The 22,283-nt window shown below is 46.8% G+C and overlaps 1 protein-coding gene across 1 annotated transcript; it reads left to right on the plus strand.

Annotated features, from left to right (window-relative positions):
* Nucleotides 1-698: 698 nt before the first annotated feature.
* Nucleotides 699-19,506, plus strand: LOC119391474 (cytosolic endo-beta-N-acetylglucosaminidase). The gene is made up of 8 exons (XM_037659151.2): nucleotides 699-873; nucleotides 3,488-3,636; nucleotides 7,238-7,555; nucleotides 8,935-9,038; nucleotides 10,573-10,681; nucleotides 16,726-16,907; nucleotides 18,155-18,397; nucleotides 19,290-19,506. Exons 1-8 carry the CDS (start codon nucleotides 699-701, stop codon nucleotides 19,504-19,506), a joined length of 1,497 nt encoding a protein of 498 aa, XP_037515079.2.
* The last annotated feature ends 2,777 nt before the right edge of the window (nucleotides 19,507-22,283 follow it).

Consider the following 22,283-nt stretch of genomic DNA (forward strand, 5'->3'; position numbering starts at 1 on the left):
GGTATGAAGGGGAAAGGATTGCGCCTTGCCGAGAGTAGCGAGACTTTCTCGGAGGGAGAGGGTGTGAAGAGTCAGAGCCCTGGAGGTGGCGTTGGAAGAGTCGTACGCTGGCTATAATGGGGAGACGGCGTACATGAAACGACGCCACGCCAAACTTCTGGCGCTGAGCCGTGTCCCCGCCTGGGAGACAGAAAACAGTGCGTCTTCATTGAGAGCCACTACTACTACGCCAAACTTCCTTGTCGACACGGACATGTCATGCACAGCAGCACCGTCTGCGACGCTGCTTGCGTTCCAGCGCAGCCGTGATAGTAACACGCGTTTTGGGGGAGCGGACGGGTCGAATGGTCCACGGCAACAACACCACGCGCGTTCCAGCGCGGCTGTGAAAGAACATATCGTCGCTCCATAGCTTATCCTAATGCCAAAATAATAGCAATGATACAAAGCAGAAAAACTTAGAAAAGACTTGCAAAAACATGGAAATGCAATAGACTGACGAAGGGGCCATCAGCTTCGCTGTTTCGACGGCTTTTACGGAGGGGAGCTAGCTGGATTTTTTTGTGCCGCATTTTATTTCTTTACCATAGTGAATCGGAGTCGCGTTCCCAGATACTGCTGTACTGCAGCCCCTTCCCCTCTCCATTTATTGTATCACTTCACTTATGAATTATGTAATTATACGGCGAGTGTTCATAATGCTGCCGTTTTCGTTTGGAACCAGGTTTATCAACGGGTGCGACAGTCCCCACGGCTACCGGTTCCACCACTGGCAGCTTATCGACAGCTTCGTCTATTACGCCCACCACCTTGTTACGATCCCCCCTCCAGGCTGGATCTCGGCTGGCCACATACATGGCGTAAAAGTCTTGGGTGAGGCGCATGAGATGCCGTTATGACTTGAGTGTGTCCTTTCAAGCGAAGGTTGCTTGCGAACCTCACTTGTTTTCGCGGGCCGTGGCTGTTGTTCCTTTGCCAAATGGGTTCCTGGCCGATCTCAAATAGATTGAGTAGCCAAACCACTGACACTTCTCTCTTCGAACACAGTGATCGTATGAGCCAATGGTTAGGCCACCACCGCAAGCATGCTTGCGCACCAACGCCAACTATATCTCCTCGCTCGTCTGCTCTTGGTCTAGGTGCGAGTTGGTGAAGAACTGCATCATGACACTAACGAAAGTAAGCAGTTAAAGCTCTGCGATAGTGTCTTAGCCCATGTTATATTTCACCCATAGTGCCAAATAGAGAGAAGAAGCTGGCCTTCGCAGGCCCACGGGTGGCGAGGGTGAGGGACCGCGACGGGGGAGAGCCATGAATGTCGTGCTAAGACGATAGAGTGGGCACTCGAGGAAGTAGCCTGACGTCTCAGGTCAATTCTACCTGTCAGGACGTGGACACCCGCGTGGGCGCTCTCATGTGGGCCTCCGAAGGAATGTCGGGCATCCGAGACAATTGGCACGAAGCATGAGCTTGCCTCTCCAATCGCCTGTAAGAATAGTTGGGTAGAAAGAGGCATTACAGTGTTCGCCAACTCGAGATTTTAGTAAAACCAGAGAGTCCAAGTGAAAGCACAGTACAGTATAGCGTCGTTCTGAGCAAGGACTGCGACATGTTGATATGCAGACCTACGCACCAACATCCAGCCAGGATGACCATTTAGTTGACGGCCTCTATGAAGACGTGGAATCGGCAATGAACAAGGTAAAGACAGTATACTGTACTTATGGGCGACTTTAATGCGAAGGCAGGCAAGAAGCAGGCTGGAGACCAGGCAGTGGGAGAACATGGCATCTGTTCCAGAAATGAGAGAGGAGAGTTATTAGTAGAGTTCGCTGAACGTAATAATTTACGAATCTTGAATACCTTCTACCGAAGACGGGTGAACCGTAAGTGGGCGTGGAGGAGCCCTAATTGCAAAACTAAGAATGAAATAGACTTCATACTGTGTGTGCAGCCACGGCGTCGGTCTCATTTCTTTACAGTGCGCATACTGGCATCATGCAGGATGGGGAAGTGGCATTGCGCGCGCTTATCTTTGTCAATGAGAGGGCTCTTGGACCACTTCGGACCTAATTATTGAAGATTAAAAAAAAATAAGTACGCGCAATATATACAAAGTTTTATGACGATCGTGTTACGCGAGCCATAAAGAGGGGATATCGTGCTGAAGCGTCGTTCATGCGAAAGCTGGAAGTTAAAGAGAAAGCAAAATAAAATAGTATGCTCCAGTCCAGGAGCGTCCATGACGTAACCATACTAACAGCTCTAATTGCGTCAATGCGCGAGATGCGCAGGGTTTGGTCGAACCGCTCGCTTTCCTTCGGCATGCAGTCACGTGCTGTTCTGTTATTATCGGTTTGACCTTGGTCTCCTGTTTTAATTTACTGATCTTACCCACTACAGCTTTTTGCCCACTTCATGTGTAGCGACAACAGCATGTAAGCAGGACATACGTAGTCACAGTATCCTGACGTAGACGTTTTCAATTGAAGAATGAACGTCAACGTGAGTTTTTGTACTGAGGCAGTTTCCACGGAGGACAAAGCAGTGATTAGGAGAGAACACCTATGGGAGTGGTAGAAGAGATACTCGCGTCACCGTACCCATGACTTTCAAGCCCAAAGTAGTGCAGAAAATGTTTCAAGAACATAGTCTTCAACAAAATCGCTTCAAGCTTCCACAAAACAAGTGCTCATAGCTGGTGTTACAGGTAGCAGATAAATTCCAAATCGTAATGAACGCATTGCGGCGCGATGGCGTCTGAATGACGTCACCAAAATGGGCCTGCATGGCTACTCACATGCCGGACCTGAATCTGCAAAATTTATTGCGCAATGCTTTTTTTTGCCGTTGGCTCTTTGCCTATACTGATGAAATGTCCAAAATTGGAAATGGGGCGAATTTCCTTAAGAGCGATGTAAGCGCAGCAATTCCCTGAAAAGAAGGTCGCTCGGCTGGTATAACCTAAAGCTACTCCGTTATTTTCTATTCCGAGTTTGTCATTTGTCCTACGCGATTCACTGAAACCTCATGCCCACTCCGCTTGTACTTACCATGATGTAAAGAAAACTGCGAAAAAATCAAATCGAAAAATAATTTGTGCCGGCTGTTTATGCGCAGTTACGTCGTAAAGAAAGTGCACAAATTGCTTTCCTCTCTAGCACTGTTCTCGTCATTAGCCCTTGTCATGAATATTACTTTATAAAAGGCTGTAACGCTTTTCACCATGGCTATACACTCTATTACTCGAATACTCCTAGACTATTGGAGTAGTAGCATAGTATAAATCAAGCAGAACGAAATGGTTTTATGGCACAGAGCCCCTACTTCTACTCTGCAACATGCAAACACGTACAGTTTAAGTGTTCCTTCTTTGTGTTGTCCTTTTCTAGTTTAGCGCAAATTTTCCTGCATCGTACACGTCTCACGTACGCTCATATGGCGGGAGCTGTCGCCATCTTGCTCTCTACTCCGTTTTTCCTCGCAGGCACTTTCAGCGTGAGCTCACTGGAGGGAATCCAGTTCATCAACAAGATCAGGGGCTCCAGACTGGAGAAGGAGGTTGTGTCTCGGCTGGCTAGCATCGCCACCTTCTACAATTTCGACGGATGGCTCGTCAGCATTGCCTGCAGGCTGGTCAGTCTCGAATGAATTCGTTACCACATGTCTAATAATACATTTTCTACAGGTTTCCATATCTGTGAATGCTCGCCTGCTAAGTGAATGCACCTATCTTTTCAAAATTTTGTGTCCTGTGAGTAAATTATGTTTTCTAGAGGTCTTCTAAATGCGGTTACTGTGGGGCCAATATTTATGCTTTTCAATTTTGCTCAAGTTTCAACTTTTGACAAAAAGAAACCCTATTTTATATCACTATTAAAAACCCCCATTCCACGCGTTTTTTAAATATCGCAAACAGACCCTTAGAGACCACGAAAAAAAGAACGTCAAATGACATGTTGCATTATTTTGTTTGCTGCAACAATATTGGTGGTTCAAGTCAGAGCTTTTCGTGGATACCATTTCAGGTACAATTTTAGGACTGCAGTTTTGACGTCGTACTGTGAGTAGAATATCAAACGCCTCTCTGCATCGTAACATGATCTTTGTCTTTGCCATTTCTAGTAACTACTTCAGTTACTAGCATTATGAGTGCGTAATTCCTAAAACGCACAGTTTTCAACGTGTCTTTCATGGTACTTATTCGTCGTGAATCCTTTCCCGAAGGTATATTTCTTAACATACGTATCACTATTAGGCAGGCCCGTAGCCAGAGCGGGGGGGGGGGGGGGGGCTTGATGCCCCTCCAAAATTTTGGTGAAGTACATGTGTTTACCAAAAATAAATAATAAAAATAGGTGTTTTTCTCAAACAGTCAATGTTTTCAGCAAGTGGGCCCCCCCTCGAAAAATATTCCTGGCTACGGGCCTGGAATTAGGCCTGGTGCTATTCAACGCTTCTACCACACAATATCTGTAAACGTGACTCCTTGCCTGACATGCATTATGTATAGGGTCGTTCTTTGAAGCCGCTTCAGGCACTGGCGTGGCTCAGCGGCTGAATACATGACTGAGACACAGAATACGATAGTTCGGTTCCGAATGGAACCTTAATATTTATTCCTTGCACCCGTGGGAATTTTTCGCTCACAACCAACGCCTCCGACACGGACGATGACACCGACATCACATTTCCTGCAACACGGGCATCAGTTGGTTTCAACAAAGTTAGTTTTCTTACGTTGAAGCCTGCACTGGCAACAACAAAGAAAAAAAACTTGCCCGAGCACCACGACGACACAGCTGCAGCAGAGATGGGTTAGCACTAAATTATCAGGCAAACTGGACCACGTGCACCTCTGTTAGAGCCTGAGCAGAAATGCTGATGATGCGTTTTCATGCGAGCTGTACATCGTCAATGAGCTTTATTAAATCCGAAGCATTTCTTAGACACTGCGATCTTGATCCATCCATCCATCCATCCATCCATCCATGCATCCATCCATCCATTTATCCATCCGTCCGTCCGTCCGTCCGTCCGTCCGTCTATGGAGGCAACTCATGAGTCTGCTGGCGTATAATTAACTTTTTCGACCATGGTGTCAACGCTCTTTAACACGAATATCTCGCATAATCGCAGCTCTACTTGGCGCCTTTTGATCTTGTATTTTCAAATACGAGTTAACAGTGTTGCAATCCACAGGGGTATTAACACGAAAGTGTTTTATGCCGGGGTCCACCATGGCTCTACTGACGTATTTCCGTCACGGATATGACGTCGTAAACGGATATGACGGATATGAAAAATTTGTAAACGAGGGTTGGGCCGGAGCCGACGTTTCGACAACTGGACTTGTCTTTTTCAAGCTTGCAATTTTTCATCACAAGCGTCCATCTTTCCCTGACTACCGCCCTCTTTCAGATATACTACATGTTATCCTGCAGCAAAAATACATCTCATAATAAAGTCAGATGTTAAAAATTGAATAAGAGCTATACCTGGGAAGTCCTTCTCTACCCAGTCAAGTGCTTCGCTTTTCAAGCGAAACTGTTTTTTCTTGATGAATTCGGAATGAACAGTGATCCGCGGTCGAAACGCGATACTCGTAGAGCATGACCACTGGTAATGAGGGTCACGATGAGGGTGACGATGAGGGCTAGAGCGTTCGTGACACATGACTTCTTCAGGAGACAGCCGTTCAGTCGGTGGTCCTTGGTGGCGTCGCCGGAGCGCTGCTTGCTGTGGCTTGAAGAAACTGCGCTCTCGGACCTCGCCACGTGAAGCGGCTGGAGCTGGCGGGCGGGCGTAACGAAGAATTGCAGCGCTCCGCCGGATTCACCGATAACCACAGACTGAAGGACTGTTCACGTGTCACGCGTCAGCAGGCACGCGTTCCGAGCATCGCGTTTTAATCGCCGAGCATTGAACATTCCAAGTTGACTAAAAAAATTGTGCAGTTTTGCTTGAAAAACGAAGCGTAGCTTTACCCGGGTTCCTTAAAAAAAACTTATCGAGGAGTTGCTAGAAAATTTGAAAATCTTGAGTTACGTCATTCTAGCGTACATACGGAAGGATGCTCTAGAATAGGGGTCTTAAACTCATCTCAGCTTGGCGGCCGCATTCACGAACATTGTTCCTTCAAGAGCCGGGATAGTGAAGATGGCGGGAGTGGGAGGGGCGGGGGCGGAGATAGTTTGAACAAGATGTCACCTAACGTTGCCATTTGAAAGAACTGCCTTCTCATATCCCATATGTAGATAATTTCTTAAGATCACTTGACGCCAGGTTTCGAAAAAAAAAAAACATTTGGATACTGATGTTCACAATGATAAAAATCTAAACACCGATTCTGAAATACAGAGTTTTCGTTCCACGGAGATGTTTCAACTCATGGGTACCGCATGGGATGCCTCACGAAAAAAAAAATGCTTGGGACTAATCGCGGCTCAATAGCTTACCCGAATCAAGCGCCATGAATTGCAATGGGCCAGAAAATGATGCGAGTACTATTTATCAAAGTCACAAAACTTTATTCCGTGTGAAGCGGCTAGCGGACCGCATGCCGTCCGCGCACCGCGTGTTTGAGACCCCTGTTCTAGAAGAATGTCAAGTTCTCGGATGTCGGACATATGTGAGCGCATATGGGAAGCAAAAGTAAGCTAACTTTGTAGCGGGCGATGATGCCGCACGCACGTCGCAAGGAAGTTATTGCTGCTAAAATTAAAATCTTGATGACGGCTTTCAGAAGCTTTGCGCACAAGCCCGTTGCCGCCTATGTTGCTCACCGATTTACACATAGAAAGAACGCGTTGCAACAAATATATAGGTCTCCGGGTACATCCCTGCTTTCGAAACCGGCTGCACTCTTTTAGGTAATCGCTATAAGAACCATTTAAAGCCAAATATTTATTTGCCTCTTCTACCGGTGTTCGTATATTCAATGAGCATGTTCATCGCCGAACGCCAAGTATCTTTAAAATGCACGCCAACATAGTTGCGTCTGTAGCCGGTGAAAGCGCTTCTTCGACATTAAATATAACGTTTTTCTTTTGATAATTGCAGTAGTAAGTGTTCTCTTCTTTATTTGGAATAGTAATTTCAGAGCCACATACTTGTAAGCCTATTTCTTTATAGTTTCTCTGCTGCTAAGGTTTTCGGTGGTTGAAGCATTAGTGCTAGCATAGTTTACACTTGGAAATAAAACGTATCTAAGTAAGAGGACTTGAAATGCATACAGGACAGGTCCTGCATACCGTTCGTAAAGGACTTCCTCCGCCTGTTGACCGAAGAGATGCACAGCGCCGTTCCGGGATCCATGGTCATCTGGTACGACGCCGTCGCTCGAACCGGCAAGTGCGCCAGACAGAACGAGCTGAACTCCAAGAATGCCCCGTTCTTCGATATGTGCGACGGTATCTTCCTCCACTTCAAGTGGACCGAAGACATGCTCGAGGACTCGGCGAGGTTCGCGGGCGACCGCAAGAACGACGTCTACGTCGGCATCGATGTGTTCGCTCGAAAGACGGAGTACGCCGGAGGCTTCGAGACGTGCAAGGTACGCTTCATTAGGACGAGCACCCCTTAGCTATTTAACGCGTGCACGCCACCTGGCTATCGTACGCCTACAAGCCACACAGTTTCTTATCGAGGGATGATGAGGGTGCCTATGGATACGCAAGTTACCTGTAGAGGCCGCTTTGACAATGTCGGAAAGCCAGTCCTTGCGGATGGTTCGGCTTCCTTCTTCGAACTCACATCAGCTTAGGTCAGGGACAGAGCTGCAGAGATAACTCTTCTAACATGCGCGGGTAAAAAATGCCGACAATTACGTCACCGGTGCTTTCAACCTCCAGATGCATCGCAAAAGTATGACACTGTTTTCCAACGGTCTGATGGAGCCGAGTTACACGCCTTGCAATAATGTCTAATGACAAGTAAAAAAATATGTGAATAGCATACAAGAAATTTATGTAATGAGCATGTATCTATTGATAATATTGCCAATACTGCATGGTCACGTTGTTTAACGCTGCACCCTTGAGCTATTTAGTTACGGAAACAAATCCGGAGGTCATCTTCCTTCGTACAGCAGACACCAGTGGCCATAACAGGAGCCCGCAATTCGTCGCGTCGGGTACGTTTCAAAAAATTTTTCCGAACGCTATTTCGAGGTGTTTACTTTTATCTGTACAACCAGCGTTACTGTAAATTCCATACTTGGGAAAGCTGGTATGGACTACTATATCACCGTAGCGCGACAACTCAACGTTTGCCCGTATAGGTAACTGTAAAACAAATAAGATTACTTTCGAGGCCTCCGAAATCAGGCGGCTTGATAATTGTACCCAGTTCGTGCGCTCCAGTCATCTCAGAGGCCAGTCTTGATAATCTAGATGGAGAGGCCGCGACAGAGTATCTGGTTTGTTCGCATGCATGTTGCATCGTATGCTGTAGCTATTGGGCTTGCTGCGCCCCGTCCGTAAGCAAGAAAGAAGGAGGCCTTAAATCGCAAGAAACAACAGCAGCTGCAATCGGCCAGCGCGGGTGGCAGTGTCTGTCCTTCTTGGCAGGCACTGCACCTTTCCCACGGCGTGCAAGTGGGTCACACGCACTGCTACTGCGCAACACGTGGCGCTATCCCTAGGTAACCGGTGTGCGGGGTTCCACAATGCAAAATCGGAAGCTGTCTCGAAGGTTTCATGAACATACGGCTTCGGGACACTTCCGGATAAACTTTTTTTATCATTTCAGGAGAAACTTTGATTCACTTCCTGAGAAATATTTATCGCATGTGTGAACGTGGCCGGGCGTGCGCGGACAACTAGCACCAAGGCACTTGTCGTTTGAAGTGCCGTCGTGCGGAAGTTATGCGCACAGTAATCTCGTCTGTATCATGTGCCATGGGCTTAATAAAGATCAATTACTTCTTTTCAGGCTGTCGCTCAAGCACGCAAGTACGGCCTCTCGGCTGGCATCTTCGCTGCAGGTTGGGTGTACGAAACCCAGGACAGGAGCAACTTTATTGACAACCAGTGTCGGTAAGCTATATTTGCGTTCCGTATACTGCGGCGGAGTACGGACGTTGTTGCACATTAAGAACCGCTGAGATGACGAGGACGCGCTTTTAGGTCGTTCAAAAGGTTATTTTATTCTTTGAAAGAAACAAAAAAAGATTAGCACACTTGCGCAGCCACGCCAGGTTCGGCTAAGCGCCTATATGATTCTTCTTTTTTTCGTGTCCTCCCGGTCGCTGTCATAAGCTGGGAATAGGTGAACTTCTTGGCGCCCAATAGCGCCAAGAAGCCGACGCGAAACGAAGGAGCATGAAGCCCAAGTCTACTCTAACGTGAAGAGCATAGCGATAAGATATGAATACTTTACAACCGAAAATGATTTCGAGTAGCCACGGCGTTATCTCGAAGTAGAAATCAAACTGGGTAGCTGACGGGCCCCGTTACACAAGGGACGCTCATAAAATCCACCAATTCCTCTGTGCCTCGGCTCCAAACAACATACACGTATAAACACACATATACATATACGCTTCTTGCGTTCCAACGCACAGGTCCTGAAATAATCCTGGCTACTTTTAGCGTGTCGGTAAACTAATACGCGATGCAACCGTGTTCACCTGTATATGACTCTACTGCGTAGATCAGTTTCTCTAGGCAATTATAACTTTATATTAAATCATAAATACTTATTTTTCGTTTGTGTAATGCCCGGAGCGCCAGTACCCAGAGAGAGTACAGCAGGAGCAGTTAATAAAATAAAGCGGATCCCAGTATCACACCTCAGAAACAAAAATTAAAGCACAGAAAGTAAGCAGAGCCATCAAAAAGTAGAAGGACCAAGGCTGCGAATAAATGACTATTGCTAATGTGTAAACGTATCGTGTGACATCCATTGTGCACACTACCATAAGAAAAACAAACAAACAAACATGTCATTCAAATCCACTGCCACATTGTTCTCTAGCAAAAAAGCGTTTTAGGAAGTTGTGTGGTATAAATATTTGGCGCATTTAATCAATTTGATCACCTCGCGGTAATGTTCAAATATGTGATTTTTCCTGTCAATACGAATGCATGCGTGAGAGGCGTCAGAAAAAGCTCGTCTTTCCTGAAAATGCCAAGCTGCTGCTCTCACTAGAAATGGATATTTGCAAATGTTGCGCTAAAGCTAGAACAGTATTTCAAAGTAACGAATGAAAGGTTAACACGACTAAGAGTTAGCAAAAAAAAAAAAAAAAAACACAGCCAACATGAAGGCGTCTTTTTGTTTTCTCTCTTTCTTCGTAGCAGATTGTACGTGGCAGGATATGTGAGAATGCGTGGGGTAATCACACATGAGTGGAAAACTAAACTAGTATTTAATTTTTAGAAATCAATTTCAGATAGCATAGTGTAGGCACATGTGCGACCCAGGATAGGCAGCCGTAGTTACAGCAACACAAGAAGGGCAAGCAAAGAATACCTGGCCGAAATGTCTGGCTATTTTATCGGCCTTCTTTACTAGCCGTCCGGCGTACTTACATGTGTGCGGCCACGCCACCATGCTTTTCATGCGCAGATTCTGGAACTTTCTAGACACTCTGTGCAACGACTGGCGTGTGGTCACATTGCCGCTCAAGACTGGTTTCTGTCAGGGATTCGGCGAAAAGCTGTACAGGGATGGCAAGGTCAGTATATTAGGACTGATCCACAAATTATATGAGATATGCTCATTGGTATATGAAGTGTTCACTGGGAGGCGCTGTGAAAATGCTCATCCGCACTATTTGTTTGTCCGGAATACGTTACGGCGAGATAGCATAATGATAAAACGGCACTGTAATAATGCAGCAGCACTTATTTTCTCACCTCATCCACTTTGGTCTTTATGTATCTTTATATGTCTAGCGTGAAAGCGATGAGGGTGTAAAAGGATGGGTCGATACCCACGCGCGGTACTATCAAAATCTGCGAGCTGTGGAAACGTGTCGTGTGTGTTGTTTGTACTGCTGTCATGCTCGTCTCATTCGTTTCCTACTGTACACGTTACGTGACCGAGTGGCATCGCCGGAAGATTCACGCACACCACTGGGATCTACACAATGAACCAATTCGGCGCCAAAGAGGTCCACTAAAGAGCGGCGCGTCCCCTAGTTAGTGGCTAACATTTTTTAATGCGCTGTCTTTGCTATCAGCCCACATTTATGACTTTGTTTCTTGCCATACGCAAGAAACAAAGCTAATATGGCGTGCCGAGACTGGTAATGGCGCTACAATTTGTGCATGTCTATGCGTGCTCCCTGTGAGAAGCCGAACCTGGACCTGCATAACTGTAACCGGGTAAGTATCCTCGGAGTCACTCTTGATTAAATTTCGGCGCTATTCAGCATTATAGCAATGCCCTAGGGTAATAGTTTACGCAGCACGTGTAGCCATCTTATATTATTCAGCATTGAGCTCTGTTCGGACATCCGTCGCAAGTGAATCTGCAAAACTCACGCGCACCAAGAGTCGCAGCAGTTAGGCATCAGCACAACATAAGTTAGAAAAAGGGTAATATATAGTTTCAGCGTAAAGCCACCAAACCTCATTTAACAAACTACACAAAAGAGCCCGCAGTCATATAATCAATGAGAAAATCGAGAAATCTGCTGATTACAACATACCTTTTTAATAGCCTTCATAGACTACGAGAAGGCATTCAGCTCGATAGAGATACTAGCTGTTTTGGAAGCATTGCGCCGCCAAAGCGTACTTGAAACATATATAAATACCTTAGACAACATCTACGACAACTCCACAGCTACCTTGCTTCTCCACACCAAAGTATAGAATGGGGACAAAGAACGACGTCGGGCAAGCAGACGCGATTTCTCCTTGATGTACACTGCATGCTTAGAAGTATACAAGTTACTAGCTTGGTAAAAAATGAGAAAAAAACATGGCTGAGCCACCCGTCATCGGAATCGGTATAACACGAAAGTGAAACGTGTATACACAGTAGTAGTGCTTATTGTGCAGTGATATATGAGAACTTGTACACCGTGTATTGGTGTTTGGGAGCTGCAGCACAGTTTGACGTGGATGCGCCCCTGTTGACTCCTGTGGGACGATCGCGACGAATAATGCCCATGATCATGGTTTAACCGTTTTGGCAGCTGTAGTTGTGAACATATGCCTGGACACAGCGTATCGTGAAACCCGCGCAAAGATGACATCAACAAGCACATAATAAACACTGGTACTCGAGATGCACTTCTTCAAAGCGTCGTCAGTTAAGGAGATAAACGGCACGGTGTGCGCTCCCGAGTAATAGGCTGACCTACGCCTGTGTTCATGCATACACTACCAAACTGCGCTTCAGCAAGACGGGAGGCAGATGTTCGAAGCTTGAGCCGCGAACACGCGCCGGCGTTCCACGTCCCGAGGTGGCCTCCGTCTCGCTCCACCGAGGCACGACGTTCGCTCGATATCGTTGCCTTTCTGCAGCGCTTAATGCCGCAGTTTTATTAGTCGGTGCTATCGCACTCGAAGCAGTTGGCGGCGGGGAAACACCGTTGGTGCATGTGGAAGCCGCACTGTCCGACAAGGAGCCGTCACACGCTAACACAAGGCCAAAGGCAGAGAACGTAACTGCGTCTAGGGTGACTCCCCGATGCTAGCGCCGCCAGCGTTCTGCGCTGGTATCGAGACGCTTTACCCATGGCCTTCGAGATTGCGCGCCGGCAGGAAACGTGCCAGCGCGCATTCTCGGAGGCTATGCTTTAACTGTCGCCGCCGAATCATTCTCGATCGACTCTAGTATTATGTCGTACTACTTTGCCGCTCACAGACGGCGGAACCACCCCATCCCGCCAACAGAGAGCACCTTGCGAGAAAGAATGTGTGAGGAATATTAGGCGCGTTTGTAGAGAGTCGTGCATCTCTTTCGGTAGCTTAGCTGGTAGAGCGCCGGCCGCTTATCGTCGCGGATCGATCGAGAGTTCGTATGTTCGATTCCCGGAGGCGGAAATTTTTCTTAGTTTTTTTACAGCGAAAGCTGTTATGAGATCATTTCACCGGCCGTCTTTGGCGCCGTAGTCGTCCGCCGCCGCCGCCGCTGCCGCCGCCGCCGCCGGTGTCCGTAACCAGTATCGCTCGAAATAAGAAAAAAAAACGAAATAAGAAAAAAATTCCAGGATGGAACGAGGTTCGAACCTGGGCCCTCTGCGTGGGAGCCCAGTATTCAACCTCTGAGCCATGCCGGTGCTTGAAACTGCTGTGCAAAAAGGTCCTGTACAGGCTTCATGTCGGGAAGGAACCACATTAGCATATGCAATATAGCGTGGTAGAAGAGTAAAATAAGCACCAAGCGTCGCACAAGGCAAATTCTGTAACCAGGCGTCACACAATGCGAAGTGCGCAACGCGTACGTTGTTGAATGCTTCCAACCCATTACAAAGGGCTGTGCCATAATTCTTCATCGTCATCAGGCACAACATCAACAAAGTGCGCATAATGCCTTACATGCAGGTACCAACGCTCTCCGTAGAATGACGAAAAATGGCACAGTGCCTGCTGCCCTACTTCTCAAAAATTACAATAATATATAGCGTAATGGGTTCCTGGCAAGTGCACTTGTATTGTTTACCAAGGAAGCCCATAAGCGCATTATCCACTTCCTCGAGGTCTCAGTAAAATTACAATGATTTATAGCGTAGTGGGTTCCTCGCAAGTGCACTTGTATTGGTTGCCAAGGAAGCCCATAAGCGCAAGATTCATTTCCTCGGCGTCTCAGTAAAGTTCTTCGCCTCCCCCCCCCCCCCCCCGTCTCTCTCCCACGTCAACGTATGTTATACAGCATGACGGGAGAGGGAAATAGCGACCGGGCGTCACCAAATGCAAATTATATAACTGGTGGGCCGTTTAAAGATTCCAACCCATTACAAAGGGCTGAGGCATAATTCTTTATTGTCATCAGTGGTCGCGTCAACAAAGTGCACATAATGCCTTACAGACGTGTAGTTGGTGCCTCGCTTCTCCGCAGAATGACGAATAATGGCTTAGTAGGTGCTTCCCAACTTCACAAAAATTGTGACTTATGGCGTAGTGGGTACCTTTCTAGTGTACTTGTATTGTAGCCCCAAGAGAGCTTAACTGGCTCTAGAAACGCCGCTCTTCCAGCTTTCGCTGTAACTGTGCTGCGGTTTCAGCGCAGGCCTGGCCTTTTTTTGTCGTTAGCGTCCATTTTATCAACGTCAGATCCGTGACGGAAATACATCACTAAAGTCTTGGTGGACCCCGGTATAAAACACTTTCGTGTTAAAAAATTGCGGGCAGTTTGTACTAAGTCGCGCAAAGCTTGGCACAGCGAAGCACGGAACCGTCGCCGCTCGTAATCCCCGTCGACCGACACGTCCTCGAGATGCGTGGTTTCCTCCTTGGGAGTACGCAACCAGGCTATACACTGTAGAGCGAATAAAGTTGCTTCTTTCTAAAATAAAGTTGCTTCTTTCTTCTGTAGAGCGGAGGTTGCGCTCGACGTATCCTTGCAGTGGCGTGGCTTAGCTACTGCGCATGCGCGGCTTGGTGAGGTGGTGTGGTATCTGGTCGCTAGACGACGCCATGTTTGCTTTCTCTTTCTCTCTTTTTCTCTCTCTCTGCTTCTTTCTCTCTCTTTTGTGTATGTTTTCTCTGTCTTTCTTTTTTCGTTCTGCATTTCTTTCACTTATTTCTCTCTTTCTCATTCGTTATGTCCTTGCTTTACTCTCTCCCCTCCACCTTTCCCTCCTCCTCACCATCACATCTCTCCTTCTCACGCTTCCTTCCCTTTCCTACCCCGTTGCTACACTATACTATACAAGGATATGCTGTGCTCTGTTAGCGTGCCTGGATAGCCGAATGGTTAGGACGCTCGCCTTCGGATCGAGGGTACACGGGTTTGAATCCCGCCACGTGAAATTTTTTTCGGCAAGAATTGTTCTCTTTTCCTTATTTTATATCTGTCTTTCGGTGTCTTTGTTTGTTTGTTTCTTTATTTCTCTCTCTGTACTCGTTCTCATGGTTAATACATACCGCGCCGTAGCGGTGAGTAGTGGGATCTGCCCAAATTCTGAGGCACGTGCCCGTTCATGATGATGATATTTTTTCAGCCACACACTTTACGCCGAGCTAGATCAGCTTCGCTGTTAATAAAAATTATAGGATGCTATCTCAGCAACCTACGATTTGCGGAGGACAAGGCCCTTCAGCAACGATGACAACGAATTGCAAAAAATAATTGAGTACTCAAACCTAGAAAGTAATAAAAGAGGAAGAAATATGAATATGCTGAACACAAATATAATACTGAAATACTCGGCGAAAGAGAAAGAGCTCGCAGTCGACAACCAACATTTGGAGTTTGTACAGTAGTATGAATAAAGCGGAGCCTACTCGTTGAGGAACATTAATCACACAATAAGCATAAGCTGGGGTACATACAGCAGGCATTCCCAAACCATGAACACGCACTCTGCCGTTATTACTAAAGTAAAAAGTGCACAATCTTTCCATGGTGCCAGTTCTAACATACAGGGCTGAAAGTTGCAGGATAACAGAGAGACCAGACCAAAAGTTAAGGACCACACAGCTTGCAAAGGAGCGGAAAATCATAGGCATGACAAAAAAATGGAAAGATCCAAATAGAACTGGGTCTCATGAGAAACGGGGACATCCGATATTCTAGTTGCCTTTAAGCTGAAAAAATCGGCGTAGGCCAGCCACATAATCCGTACACTCTTAATGAGGTGCTGGTGAAATGCTTTCTATATCCAGGAAACCAGACGAAAAAAGTCCGCTTTCCATACTATATCTAGCGCTTCAAGCGGGACGTGATTAAGAGTCTAGGACAGACAACCGGTGATCAGTTAGAGCAACGGAATGGATACCAAGGGACATGAAACATAGCAATGGACGGCGGCGAATCAGTTGAAGCGAAGGATTTACGCAGCACGCAGGGATAAAATGAAATCTGCTCGCGCAAGATTAGGGTCAATTTGAGGGCATTGGGAGAGGCGTTCGTCTTGCAGCGTACATAAAACGCGCTGACAATGATGATTGTGATGATGGTGATAGAAATAAAAGGCGGGGAAATTAGAAGGCACCGCCACAACATTCCGGAAATGAATTCCTTGATCTACAGCCGTTCTTCAAACAAACAGTGAAAACAGCATAAGAATAGCAGCACGGTACGGTTTCAGCATTTGAGACATTCACTTATTCACGAAAAGCGCAGGAAAAACGTTAATCCTGGATGGTGGAAATAAGGATAATAAATGAGCGTGTGATTTATCGAGCAAGCCTCAACCTTTAGACCGAGATGTTTATGCCCGTATGGGTGGCCCCCCCTTTGGTTCCGTGTGCTCGTGCTGAGTACTTAGCCCTGTTCTCCAGTTTCATCTTGTCCTTAGGAGTTTTGCGTATAAGCTAATACATACAAAGGCAGGTGGGGTATAAAATAAAATCCACATTAACACCTATAGCGCTCAAAAGGAACAAGACACAGAGGCACGACGCGGTATCCGCTTCGTACCTCTGTGTCTTTTTCCTTATGTGCCCTATAGGTGTTAATATAGAGTACCAACATGCCCAAGCCCACGCTCTTTCAAATAAAATACAGTTGTTAATCAGGGCTCGCAGGGGTCTTATGTGTTTGCCCCAATCGCGTCTTAGTCGCGCAGCTCGCAATGCTCGACGACGACCGCTTATGCAGGTAGCGTCAAGCAGACCGTGGTACAACCTGGCCAAGCAACAGCTGCAGCCTCGAGACCAAGGCACGGCACTGTGTGGAGGATGCGGCTCAGCGACCGTGGACACGACCGTCGCGTACAACGGGGGCGGATGCCTGCGTCTGCAGTTCGAGCCCAGGAATGTCGACGTCAAACCTTACTTCAGGTCAGAAGGGCAGGGCTCCTCTTCAACAGTTCGCAAAAGACGAGAAAGGGCGAACAAGCAGGGTGGACGACATAAGTCTGTTCGTTTTGCCTTTTACGTACTCTTTAGTGGAGTATGCCTTAACAACAGATCCAAGTTGGAACGCGTGAGGTATAAACAATAATCACGGAGGTTTTATGCACAAAAAACACGATGTGATTACTAGGCACGCAGTCGTGGAAGGAACCGGGTCATTTTCACACCCTGGGGTTCCTTAGTACGCACTGACATCGAACAGTAGATGGGCGTCGAGCGTTTCGAGCCCATCGAAATGCAATTGCCGCGGCCGGGGTGGAACCCGCGACCTTCCGGGCTGGAGCCAAGCACCCCAACCAATGTACCACCGAGGCGGACGGCAACACGCCAAAGCAAATAGAGCGTCATAGAACAGAAAAGGGAAGAGTGGAAGGGAGGCGCAATAGGTGAACAGTTGTACAAATAAACTATGGCATTTTGGGGGGAGGGGGAGGGGGTGTTTCAACTCCCCCCCCCCCCCCGAATTCCTTGAATTTTGCGCGCGTATATATACACACACATACGCACGAACATACATGAAGCATTCTTGACCCCCCCCCCCCCCCTACCCTCCCTTGAAAAACGTTTCGGGCAACGCCCATGGGTCACAAGCTATACATTGTCAGCGGTGGTTTGAATAGCATTAGGAAACGAATAATCTGCGACGTTTTGAGGATCACGAAAGACAGTGATATCAGGTTCAAAGCAACAGTTCATTTGGTAAACGCATTGGCCTCCCCCGGGGTAGTCTATGGGCGACGGTCGTGCACCCTGGGGAAAGATGAAAAAAAAGAGGCAGATTCTTTGAGCTATGGTGCTGCGTAGAGGCTTTAGAATACCGTGAACCGCAAGATGAAGAAATAGGTCGGCCATGCGAGTTATCATTCATGAATGTTGTTGTGAAGCAAATTTTAGAAAACTAAGACATTTTTACTTCGGTCATGACCTGGGAACCACGTGTTGAATGGCGCGGACGTTAATGTTAGCGAAAGTTGAAGGTCAGAGAAAACGACGCCGGTCATGTCAGAGGTGATGAGATGGTATTCTAAAGGCCACAGCGAAATATTTAGAACAGCACAAATCACTTGTAGTAAACGCTTCTCAATGGCGGTCATATAGTCGTGGCTACACCAGGATTCACCAGCGACTTCACAGTAGGTAACAACATACGTGCTCTCGCTGTTACTCTGCAGGCTCTTCGGCTGCGACCTGCGTCTGGGTGCCCTTTGTGTTACGTACGCAATGCAGCAGCACGGCGCCGACTACGTTGAGTGTGACTTCGCAATTGTGCTGACAGTGCGCTGTGCGGAGGGCGAGAAAGAGAAGATCCGACTCGGTCTCAACCTCGGCGTGCCGGACGAGCAACGGTACCCAGTGGTGCGAGACCACGCGTACAGCCTCGCACATGACACGCCCGGATCTGGCTGGGTCATCAGGTGCGCAAGGCAATGATTACTTACTCGAAATCGGGGCTGGAGCGAGTCCTGAACAAAAAAATGTCCGTGGAAATTCACACCCGCATGAAGCAAGTAATCGAGAAACGAGATGTTCACGGTACATCAATGTTGTAAAATTTGTTAGCCTTATGGCCATATCAGTGATCGTATTGTCGGGGACGCCGTATTGCTGGGTATTCCGAGTTTATATTAACTGACGAGGTGTGTCTGTCATAAAGGATGTGCGTGGTACACGGGCGTCGTAGCCTTCGCTGCCGCCTGTATGTTGTATAAAGCGAAAAGTAAAGGACCGTGCAGCGCGCGGTGAAGCGTAAAATGACAGGCGTAACATTAAGAGGTAAAAGGGGGCAGAGTGAATTAGAAAACGAACAGCGGTAGCCCATACTTCACTTGACATAGAGCAAAAAGAAATGAACCTCACAGACATCCAGTGGGTGAGATGTCCGTCGCATACAGGCTTGGGAAACGTATCCGAGGACAGCAGCATGTTAGATGAGGTGATGTGATCGAGTGCATAGCAGGAATAAAATGCAAGCGACTTGCACCCGACGGGGTTGGAGTTCACTGGGAGAGGCCTTCGCCCTGCATTGGACATATAGTAGGCTAAGGACGATGAAAATAACTGGAATATGCCAAGATGTGATCATAGTTTTACTCGCAAGATATTATAACAGAAGAAGGCGTGCATGAGGGCTTGTTCATTTCGCCACGCCTTCGTGGAAGGCATCTTATTAATATTGTTACGAATCATTTCTACGACGACTCACTGGAAAAATTTTGGCGGTCGTAGAAGGACATGTTCATCACTACGGGTGCTGCTCTTTGGTGTAGGGAACAAAAAAAAAAAAAATAAGAGCGGTGTGTCTTACAGGAGGTACACCATACGGGACCTCGGCGGTGATGCGAAGCTCCAAGAGATCGGCGCCGCCCTGGAATCCAGGGCTGCCACCTGTTGCCTACTGGGTGAAATCGTGGTGGAGAGGCTGAGCGACGTCAAAGAGAACGTTGAAGAAGATTGTGACGACGGCCCCGATATGGCGAGTGACGACGAAGAATGGGAACCGAGCGCGAAAATGAGACGCTTGTGAAACCGTGTATTCGAGGACCGTTAGGCGGGGCGAGCTACCGTAAGAGACAAGCTCGCCTCATTCCGTTGTCTTGGAGCCGCCGCTAAAATTGACATTCTGTAGTTATTTCATGAGAAGCGGCATGGACGCGCGAGCCGCTGTAATGAGCAAAATTTAATGAAACATAGAAGTTCCACGATTACTCTGGCAGACACCTCCTTTCATTTCATTCATATACGACGCGTTAGGCGTATAATACTGAAGTTTCAGACAACTACGAAATAAGAAAGTTGACTCTTGTATGCACATAATGACCCTTGTAAGGATCGCAACCGCGTATTGGCCACACGTCGAAGTTGTCAGAAACGATCTTGAAACCAAATGAATATTCAAGTAGATGACTGTCGTGTGAATGTGGCTTCAATATCATAATCACTGAAATAACTGCTCTACCTGAATCGCCTGAATTTAAATGGGTACCAGTGAAATGTATCAGCGCTCACAGAGTGCATAGCGTGTTGTTCCCGGATTAACATTGTGGGACGTGGTGCCCTCTGTGTGTGTATGTCCCTTCGTCTATCGACGTCTTCGCGCCTTTTGCCTTTGATCGTATCTGCCATTAATAGTCGGCTGAAAATAAGGATCATGTTGATGATGATCATGATCCAATTTATTTTCTAGTGGAGCGCTTACCTTGCAGCAATACGCCAATAATGGCAAAAGCCATTAGGGTCACCTCCAGCTTCATTGCCCTGCTGCAGCAAAGGAATACAGCAGTGCGAATATTGTGAACTGTGGACGCTAAACCGACAAGGGCAGTAATATGTTCGTTCGTTCGTTCGTTTCATCGTACCAATAAGTAATGGAGTATAAGATCAAGGAAAAAAACTGGCAGATCCCAAGTACCGTGGGAATCAATGATATGCGAAGCATGCATCAGGAAGTTTTCTATGTCGCTCTTTTAATATTAGCATCACAACGTCAGCCACTCATCATGTATTTAGCCACTTAGCATCAGGCGGACGGCTGTAGTACTCAGTAAATATATTTACAAATTTTATACGCACTGACGTATCTAGAAACGACGCAAGGGTGTAGAAGTGGTTTTCATAGTTGAACGACGCCACGACTAACGTGGGCACTACCAGCATTTGTTTGCCTGCTAAACATGGTTTTTGCTTCACACTTTTGTAATTGATGGGTGTCGCTGCTCTACTTGGCGACCAGGTAGCGGGTTCCCATCTAATTCCAAGAGCGTCATTAAGAAGCCTTCGCACGATGGCGCGAATACCGCTGTGCAGTCTGACCTTGTCCGTAAGCGTATTACCGTTTTCGTAATACCGCATCATCCGACAGGTGTAGAGCAGCAAAAACGCGGCTAGCGATATTTTTTGTGACACATCGTGTGAAGACGATAGCTCCAGAGGGAGCTTTCACATTTCATTGACGACATACAACTGCAATGATTTTTTATATTCTTTTTATATGCTGGCGTAAAGCGTTCTTTACACACATATTCACTAACGTGCAATCTTTTACCATTTGTTCTCCAAGAGAACTTGTGCCGCCCAAAAACATCTCAGACATATTGTAGCGGCACAAAGCGTCGCAGAATATCACTGCTATTTACACTATTTCCTCTTATGGCTCTGCTTACGTGCTGATTTGTAACAGTAAAAGATAAACTTTACAGTGACCTATAAAAAGGAAAATGAACATATCTAAGTCAAATAACCGGTCGGTTTCGTATTAAACAATCGCAGTGAATAAGTATACAACGTGTTTCACATAAGTAGAGCCAAATATTAAAAAAAAAAACATAAACGAGTGACTGACCACGCCTGAATTAAACCAACGGCATATGGTTTACCGACATGGGGCGCTCGTTATGGTGTTTTTATATTTCGTTTAATTGGTTAACTAGCTTAGGTCAATTATGCACCATTCTTAATATTCGCTTTGGGCCAAGTGCGCTTCGCCACGCCTTAGAGCGCATTTTAAAACGACAGATCCAATTTTTGGGGGCAGCCTACCTGCTGCGTGGTGAATATTTTCTGGCTTCTAAAGAAAGCCCGTGAAATATGAAATAAACCACGTAACTGAGCTCATGCGCTACCGTACTGCGGCGCTCTCAAACGTGCTTCGAGAGAAACAACCGGCACGCGCACCGTCAGCCTATCGCTTCTTAGGGATGATGGCGCTTGCTTGCCGTGTGCGGCCGTTAGAAATGTTGACGCACTGTGGAGGCGATGCCGAGAGCAGTGGCCGCTCATTTAGCCACGGTCCACGCACCGGTTGTTTCGCTCAAAGCACGTTTGAGAGCGTTGCAGTACGGTAGCGCAGGAGGGCCGTAACGTGGTCATATTTCTCAGGTTTTCTTTATTTAAACGCAGGTAAAAATCACTACGCAACATGTACGTTTCCACAAAAAATTGGACCGCTCGTTATGGAATGCCCTCTACAACGTAACGAAGCGCACTTGGCCCTAAAGTGAATACCAAAATGTTATATTATTTCATAATTCATCTTAGTTAATTAACAAATTAGGCGCAACATAAAAACACTCTAACGAGAGCCACATGATGGTAAACAATGTCGTTGGTTTTATTCAGTTGAGGTTAACCCCTTCTTTGTAAATATTTGGTTGACACCCTCTATAAACACGACACGGGCGGCACCCTTAAAAGCTATGAAAATAGAGCATGATGTATAATCAACTTACATGTTAAGGTCAGAAAATAAAAAAGCTCGGTCTCACTTGAAAAAAAAAATAGAAGGGCTAAAAGGGCTCGTGGGGA

This window comes from Rhipicephalus sanguineus, chromosome 4 (assembly GCF_013339695.2).
Source record: "Rhipicephalus sanguineus isolate Rsan-2018 chromosome 4, BIME_Rsan_1.4, whole genome shotgun sequence".
In the NCBI taxonomy this organism is placed as follows: domain Eukaryota; kingdom Metazoa; phylum Arthropoda; class Arachnida; order Ixodida; family Ixodidae; genus Rhipicephalus; species Rhipicephalus sanguineus.